Source organism: Trachymyrmex septentrionalis, unplaced genomic scaffold (genome assembly GCF_001594115.1).
Source record: "Trachymyrmex septentrionalis isolate Tsep2-gDNA-1 unplaced genomic scaffold, Tsep1.0 scaffold79, whole genome shotgun sequence".
NCBI lineage: Eukaryota > Metazoa > Arthropoda > Insecta > Hymenoptera > Formicidae > Trachymyrmex > Trachymyrmex septentrionalis.
Genome location: NW_017305977.1, coordinates 1,358,879 through 1,368,004, shown reverse-complemented (window position 1 = coordinate 1,368,004; position 9,126 = coordinate 1,358,879). Strand labels below are relative to the sequence as shown.

At 37.0% G+C, this 9,126-nt stretch overlaps 1 protein-coding gene across 1 annotated transcript in view; it reads left to right on the top strand.

Moving 5' to 3' along the window:
- The first annotated feature begins 735 nt into the window (after positions 1-735).
- The window catches only part of LOC108754352 (myosin-VIIa), a 21,999-nt gene continuing 13,608 nt past the window's right edge, over positions 736-9,126 (top strand). The window contains exons 1-2 of the mRNA XM_018496591.1: positions 736-890; positions 5,252-5,298. Coding sequence (XP_018352093.1) covers positions 5,281-5,298 — 18 coding nt within the window. The 5' untranslated portion in view covers positions 736-890; positions 5,252-5,280. The remainder of the gene's footprint in view (positions 891-5,251; positions 5,299-9,126) is intronic.

The following is a 9,126-nucleotide window of genomic DNA, read 5'->3' as shown; positions in this document are numbered from 1 at the left end:
TATATATATATATATATATATATAAAATGGGACATTAAGATATGTTAAAATGAAATATTATCAGTTTCTTTTGTTGGCCGAGTGCCGATTCTGTATCGGAGATCGCATGCACGGGGTATACATGTGGCAGGTGAGCGGCGAGATAGGTAATCTGTTACCTGACTGCAGGAAGCGATTCGACTTGGCGAACGCTGACGACCACCAGTCGGTCCGTCACAGTTGGTTGTGTACGTACAGTGGTTGGGCATGGTATCAAAGTACCATCCCCTCGCCCTCGTCCCCGCCGCGCCGCAGCGAGCGTGCGAAGCGCGGTGGGGACAGGGGAAGCGGGCCGAAGCGGTCCGAAGCGTGTAAGACCTTACCACCACCTTCGCGCTCAGCCAGCTTCCACCTGGCACTTGGGCACTTGGCACTGCAGACTGGCACACCCGATCCCAGCCGAATCGAACTCCGAAGCCGAGCGGACGTGTTAATGTGCCGGTTCACCGTGGTTCCATCCTCCGGAACGACGACGACGACGATCGCTCTTCGTGACTACCGCGCGACTCTGTCAGATCGCAACCGGTTGTGTTCGCTCCTGCGATCTCACTTCGATTATCTTGCTCGCTTACCTTTAGTCTCCATCATTACATGAACGCATCTCGTCCATCTGTCCGTTCGTTCGTTCGTTCGTTTATTTATTTATTTATTTATTTATTTATTCACACTCGCCCGACTCGTGCTCATCGTGCTCATCGTGCTCATCGTGCTCATCGTGCTGATCTCCAAAGAGAGCGGATATGAAAATCGAGCCCCTCATCGGAAGTCTCTAGTGCCAGTGTAGTGTCTCTTAATGGAGCGTGCCGCCGACATATAGCCGCTCTCGTCGTGTTTCTCGTTACTCGCAACAGGTATGTTGTACGTGGTAGCAAGTTGGCGATTCATGCAAGGATAACGTGCCCCTTCTGCCATTGCTCCGAATACTCCGATTGCAGTCTCGAGAATCGGGACGTTTATCGGGAGCTTATTATTCCTATCCACAACTACAGTCCATCAAACGGGGCGGATGCGCATATTTCAGATGAACGAAGCGGAATGGAGGAGCGTTTGGTTGCTTCGATCGTTTCGGGAATGAATACGCGCGATCGTAACGATAATCAGTTTAGGAAAGACCAAATTACGTGTTACTTAAGAAAAATGACAATTTCAGTTTCGAACGTTTCTGACAGCTTATTTCTCTTCATAGTTTGTTTCTCAAGTAATGTAATTATAACTCCTCAAAGAAACTTGCACGAATGTTGAATTATTCCTCGAATGGAAGTCGTTCTCGGAAGAAATAACGGCGACGAGAGCTTTCCTAAAATGAGTTTTAATTCATGCTCACGAGAGCCGATTAACAAAATGGTTTTTCCAGGCTGATTTTGTAAATCTTCATTTAAATGTGCGAAAACAAACTTTATTTGTATACCGCACCGCATTTATCGGTAAATCAAGTTCTCGAGTTTTGTCCTTTCTAATTTTATATCTAAATGCCGCATAATAGTGCTTCACGCTTTCCACGACTATTGTCGCGTGCATCGAATGCATCTTATTGCAGACACAGTCGCTTTAATAAAAGAAAAAAGTTAAGTGTGATGAATTGCTTCGATACAAGTACGCGTGCGAATGTCGCAAGCGATAGGTGTTACGATAGTAGAGATAAGTGTGACGACGAGAGTGAGTGAGAGAGAGAGAGAGAGAGAGAGAGAGATAAAACTATAATTACGGGCTTACTTAACTCTTCGCTTATCTATACAGAGTGTCTTAATTTATTTTTTAATAAATTAAAATTTTAATAAATTTTTTTAATAAATATTGATTCTCTGACAGGATCTAAAGTGATCCTGATTTCTTCGTAAGTAGAAAAGATCTCAAGACAAATGATAAGTGATCGAAAAAGTCTTTTCGCAAATTACATTAATTATGAATTATCAAATAGATTACGAAACATATTTTTTACTCTATTTAATTTTAGTTCTCAAGTTCGCTTTAATAACATTTTGATTTGAAATTTGAGCATAAGGATATACATTACCATAACAATTGAAAATATACTATAAACTAGACTTGGCTTCCTCGATCTTCTCGTAAAACGCAAAGGTAAATTGATCCTGAATTGCTGAAAGAATCTACGGCAAGTGAGACACTCTGTACACACATTAACACTGATTAACACTGATAACAATACTCGCATTCCTCAGAACGAACGTCATCTTTATCTCTCTTTTTAACAATTTTTAACTATTGACCGCGTATCGATACATCATTAATTAATCAGAACGCGATTAATCGATATACGTATTAATGTTAATACTGATTGCTCTCATACAGGTCATACTATAGCAGAATATAACTAATGCAAACTGAAATACGGCTTCCGGGAGACAATTCCTTGACTTATCCCTGCAGTGTATTTTTACGTCTTCTCGGGAGGGCGAGTTATAAAAAAAAAAAAAAAACCGCGTAAATTGTATGGGCTCTCCCGATGTGGTCTCGATCCTCCGCGCCTCGTTTGATCACCCGTTAAAGTCTCCCGCGTGGCGCCTACGCCACTGACCGTTCTCCACAGATATTTTCAAAGTCAATGACTGCGACTGCGACTGCTCTGTGCTCACGCCCGTGCTTCAAGTTCATGGCGAGACATGAATGCCCGCCTATAAAATTAAAACAGTCATCTTATAATTCAAACGTTCGCGAAACGAATCGACGCGGACACACACACACACACACACACACACACACACACACACACAACGAATCTCATTTCTTCTCTATAATTAACAACGCAAGAATAATTTAAAATTGACAGAAATTTTGTGATATCTATTGTTAACGATAACCGATAATATGTAATACAAAGTATGAAATTAAAATGTGACTTTGGATCGAATGACAATATTAAGATGCTCGCTCGCATAAACGATATCGTAACGCATTCGTAATTAGCGGCAGAAAGATGCTAAGAGATTTGTTAGAATTTTAAACAAAAGCCAGTCAACTGATTCTCATCATTTCTCTTTCTTAACCTTTATACTCTGTAGTAGTAAGATTTAAAAACAGACCTACATTTTTTAAAGATAAAGAACGAAGTTTTTTCTGGATTAAATATCATTTTAAGATTGTAATGACAATATGGAAATTAAATAATCAAAAGAGAAAGATAATTTTGATTTTTAAAACTATTATGTAATCGTATTATTCGAATCTTAAGAAAGTCAGTTCTTTCTTTTTGTCTCGTGTACTCTAAAAGCAACAAATTATTAAACTACCTCATGATGACAAACACACACACACACCATAATAATTGACGCCAAATAATATTCATAAGATTCCTAAAATCCCAAAAAAACATTCTGAGAACATCATATATATGTTTCGCAAAATTTTTATTTTTACAGAAATTCCAAGTCCGATCCCCGTCCTTAAGGTAGTTTTTCTTTTAAAGAAAATTTTGCTTTGAAAAACACACTCCCAACTTTCACCTTGGAACCCAATTTTAGGGTTTATTTTACAAGTAAAATGCTGCGCTCCTTATATTCTTTCCTAGATGATTCTTGTTAACGAGTAAATGTTCCCTGTCGTGGCCCTCTGTCGGTGGAGATGTGTACTGCTCGCTCGCTCGCGATTTTCGTGAAATATACAAGGAATATTCATAGAATATTCTGAACATTTCGTCGACATTTGTATTCTGTGATGATTCTTTCACTGTGCCACTTTCTATAAATATTTAGCGTTAGCTGGGTATATGTATTTACCTATTACCTAATATTATCTTCTCTATCTCTTGCTATACCCGTATAATCACAAATCAATGGATGGATACATCCAATTGATACGTTCCATCTATTGTATCACGATGAATTGAATTTTATAGCTCGTTTCGATATAAATTCTGTCACTGCAATCCGTTTGGAAATTGATCTTTTGTCGATTTTCTCGTAACGTTAAGTGTACCTAGATTGTATAACCTACAGAGCCATTGTATGACACATTATCGCGATAAAGTCCAGATGCTCATTGTTACATGATCTCGACGAGTATGAAATCATAAATCTCCTCACGCGGGATTGACGTAAAAGTGCACTGTATAAGAAATTTAAATTAATCCGGAGAGATATTTTTTAAATTTACAATCGACTTGTTACATACATTTTTAATTGAAAATTCTGGCTTATGTGAAAAGAACGAAAAATATAATCATCGCACTTCTAATATGCATCGCGCCGCGATGGATCTTATTGGAAAGATTCATCGCGCTGAAAAGAATGCTTTTTCCGCTTGAATTTCTTGGAATATATATATATATTATACGAAGCTCGTCGGTTCATGATAACGCGGTGCAGTAGTATTGGAACTGCAGATGGCTGTGCTAGAAAAGAGAGAAAGAGAGAGAGAGAGAGAGAGAGAGAGAGAGAGAGAGAGAGAGAGAGATCTTGGGAGGATTCTCGATGGATCTCTCGACGGAGCCGTATGGCACGGTAACGCAAACTGCCTAACCCACTTTTGCGAACAGGTTTGCGATGTTTCCGCACGCTAACGGTGATCGACCAGACATCTCCGACGTGCGTGGCGCGAGAAACTTCTCCTCTAAAGTCTGTTCTACAATAGGGTCGCAAGCCGAAAGGGCCATGGCACACAAAACAAACTTGAGCAGTAAAGTGAACATAAGCTGCAGTAAGCTAATTGACCAATTACAGTAGAATCCGTAAGGCATAACGTAAACAGTAGCCAGTCCAACATGTTGATTTCCTTACTGCTCACCTATGTCTTACTGCTTCAAGTTTTTTTTTTACGTGTCACGGCCTTAAGCCATAAGAATTTGGCTAATCACAGTTGAATAATGAAAAAAATAATCGACTATGATTGGCTAATTTTGTACACGGCTTACAGCTTGCGATCCTCTATTGAATATCTATTGAACAGGCTTACTTAAATAGATGCAGCGACACGCGTCTACGACGCGTATATCGTCAGATTGTCGGGATTTAGGATTAAGTATCCTTACAGGTAGTAGCTTCTGATGAAATTCTTAATCGCGAGTATCTTTCCTTACAAGACTTTCTTTCAAGACTTTATTAGATATACATATGTATATGCGTAATAGGCCATTTCAAAAATTCACAGACCTCTGTGTAGTCATCTACCACTAGATAAAATTGTTGTATACGAATGCACGAAGAATGTACACGCACCACTCGATATATTTATACATGTATTTTTTATTTGTTTTTAGGCGGAGTGCCGACAACCACGACTTAAGAGATGGTCATCGTCACACGGGTAGGTTCTTAAGCGCTCATGCAAACATTTCCCTTATTTGCGTATTATTTTTATTTTGCTGTAATCTACATGAAATAGGGGCATAAGGGCACATTTCTACTCGATAAATTAATTTCTAATCGTCGCGATTAGAAATAACGCATTGTATTCGAAACAAAAGTATTATGGTCTACAATGGAAAGTAGCAGTCATAGTTTATTATCCTTCTCACAGTCGGCCATGATTGATTGATTGATTGATTTCTATGCCTATCCTTAATCCACTACTGCTACTGTTGATTGTAGACGACGCTTTATGTAGGTTCGATGTCCTTCGATGCGGAGGACGCGCTTCAAAACGCGTTTGCAACTTGTACTTTGCCGATGGTTTGTACAGCAAACAATTTCCTGCGGGAGAAAAGCGCTAGAAATTTACGTGTAAGCGCGTTAGCCAATCGAATACCACGAAAGGGGAAACTAACAATAAGTAAATTCGATAAAGCCTGCGCGCGCGTACGATAGATCTCTCGCGCGGCTTAATCCATTACATTTACCGCTTTCCTCGTCGTTCTCCTCGAACACGGTCAGTAGGAATCTGTGACGAGTGAAAATAACCGAATAGCCAAGAATCGTCGCATTCTCTCGCGTTGTAAACAATGATAATGTACCGCCGTGTTAATTGCAAGTCACACTAGTCACTCCGATGCGATGATGCGACCCGAAGCGCTATGTTTTCGTATATTCCGATAAATGTGATGCGTCTCCAAATGGAAATTTGAAAATATTCTCTATAAAATATAGAGAATATTTGAAATTTAATTACAAGAGCAAGAGCCTAGCGTACCGAACTTGACCGGTTATTTCACACGAACGTTTTATTATATAAAAAAAAAAACGCATCGCATCACGTTACGCTGATACCATACATCGTTCCAACCTTTCAAACGAGGTAATTGCCATGCCGATGAGGGCAATAATTAGGGAATATTTAGATATCGGCTGGAAATAACAAATAAGACGCAACATAATAAAGCTATTGAAGCGAAGCGCGTTCGAAAGGCTAAAAGGCCTTTTAAAAAGAGGTCAGTGTTACATTTTAATCGCAGCGATAAGACCACAAGAATAAAAATTTACTTAATCGAATTTAAGAAAAATTTTCGCGGTAAATTAATCGAGTACTGCGACTTCGGAGATTCGAATTTGATAACTTTTGTGTCGCGATCGATAGCGATTGAGACAAAATGATGGGAGGGCGCCCAGCAAACGAGAGTGGATTGAAATGGATTAAAATGGATTCATGAATGTTAAAATGAATCCTTTTCAATCCTTAATGCATTTTTATTCATTTATAGGAATTCCATAGAGCATATCTCTATGCCTTTCAATCTAAAAATAATATTAGTATTTTCTGTGCATCGTGAATACTACTCAATTCAGAATTGTATAGAAAATACAGCTTTTTTTAATTCAGTTAAATTCAATAATAATATCAGCAATTTCTGTGCAACGTGAATACTGCTCAATTCAATATTCTAAATATGAAATGCAATTTTTCAATCTAATTAAATAAAAAAAATTTTTATTTAAAAATGGACCATAAATACTTAAATTATTCAAAATTATAAGTAGGAAATTTTTCATTTTAATCCAACTAAGTTCAAAAAAGTTGTAACGTAAAAATAATTGAGCTTTATTTTTTTATTTCTCTTTGATTATAAGTGAAAATGAATGATCCATGTGAATACTCGCAGACCAAGTCGAACACAGCCCGAATATTAGGCTAATTACGGTAGGCAACATCGGCCAAGCAAGATTAAATTATCCGACACTTACCCAATGTTGTCTCATAGTAATGTAAATTGTTTATATTTTATTATATCTGTTAAATGATGATATTTGTATTATATCTATATAATTTCGTGCACTAGTTTAGCTGGTTGTAATTGAAGTAGAGAATGAAATAACATATTTACCAATTGAAGAAGTGGTGTAGCGGGTAACGAAGATTTACAATATAATCCAGAGATCGCAGATTCAAATACCACTAAGGTGCATTTTTTAATACCAATTTGAAGTAGTTAATTTCAGATATAATTATTATAAATGTCTTAAGAATAAAATTTGTAACCCTTAAATATGAATATTTTTTTTTTCGAATATTAGACTAGTATCAGCTCGGATTCAATCCATTCAGTCCATTTTCATGGATTTAAAGTACGCATTAAAAAAATTTTGATTCATTTTAATCCATTCTCGTTTGCTGCGCGTAATCTAACACGTCATATATACATCATTTTATGTATGTAACTCGATAATGGATAACGTGATACAATGGGTATCGTATAACGTGATATATCGTATAGACGCGATGCCCTGTTACGTTAACAGTTATTTACTGAGAAAGAAAGAAAAACATTTTCGGAGAAAAGGAAAACGGGATAGAGAGCGTCGCGAGATTTATTTATAGAAATCAAGAGGACTCGGTCCATTAGCTTCCTTGACGTCGTCGTTCCCGATATCGCGCCGGTAGACGTCAATCGGTAAATCTACAAAGCGGGTGGTAAGCGGGAGATGAGAAGCGTCGTGTTTTTCGCGAAGGCAAGTGAAAGGCGATGATTACCAGCAGCAGCGTCACGTTTACCCTCGAACAATTCACGTTGGACATCTTCGTCTGACGACCAATGAAACGTATGCGATACATTTCAGTCGACAGAACAAATAAAAAAGTGACATCAATATATAATTTCGCACTCAATAATGTAACTGTTATATAACAATAAGAGTCGTAACTTAAGGAATATAATGCTGCATGTCTTTGCCTAATTTTCTTTTATTTCAAAAATAATATATTTATAACGTTTTCGACCATTTATCTAGTCATTTCAGTATATAAAATTGCTTGCTATCAATAATCAGTTACAATTCAAATTCGCCGCAATACATATATATACTATAAATTCTCACGTATCGTCAATAATTCGTTTAGTCGTCCTATTCTTATGAGAGTCGAAAAATGTTACTTGTTAAAATAACCACCAACGTCTGAAGTCATCACTCAGCAAAAAGTTGTTTGTAGATAGCTTAGATAAAAATTGCAGGATGATCATGTCCAAGATACAGAAATTGGCACTATTGCAACGATCCATCATTATCATGTCACAATGAACATTTACGGACGATACAATAAGGAAATTAGAATTTAAGGACCGATGAAGATTACGGAAAGAATAATTTTATAATCATAGGGGACGACTAAACGAATCATTGACGGTACGTGAGAATTTATAATATATATATGTATTGCGGCGAATTTGAATTGTAACTGATTACAATTGAATGTCAAATTATTGATGACAAGCAATTTTATATACTGAAGATGACCAGTCGACAAACAGTCGAAAACGTTATAAATATATTTTTTTTGAAATAAAGGAAAATTAGGCAAAGACGTTCAGCTTATATGCTTCTAAGTTACAACTCTTATCGTTTACAACTAAAGTCTTTATTGATTATATTGTGTGTTAAACAAATATATATATAATGAGGCTCAAAAGAATCTATCAGTGAAAAATGTAAAAAAGCTTATCAGAACCTACATCAGCTACTTGGATGCACAGAAATTCTTTATTTTTCGTGTAAATGTAACAAAACAAATAAAATATACATTTCAACCCTTCAATTCGGATCCTTATCAATATAAAATAAAAATCGAAATTACATAAATAATAACGCAAATCCCAAGTTGATGATTCCCGACAATTTAGTTCGTGGGCTCTGATGGGCTTTTTTACATTTTTCATTGTATGTTAAATATATAACACCATATATTATCAGCACCATATATTATCAT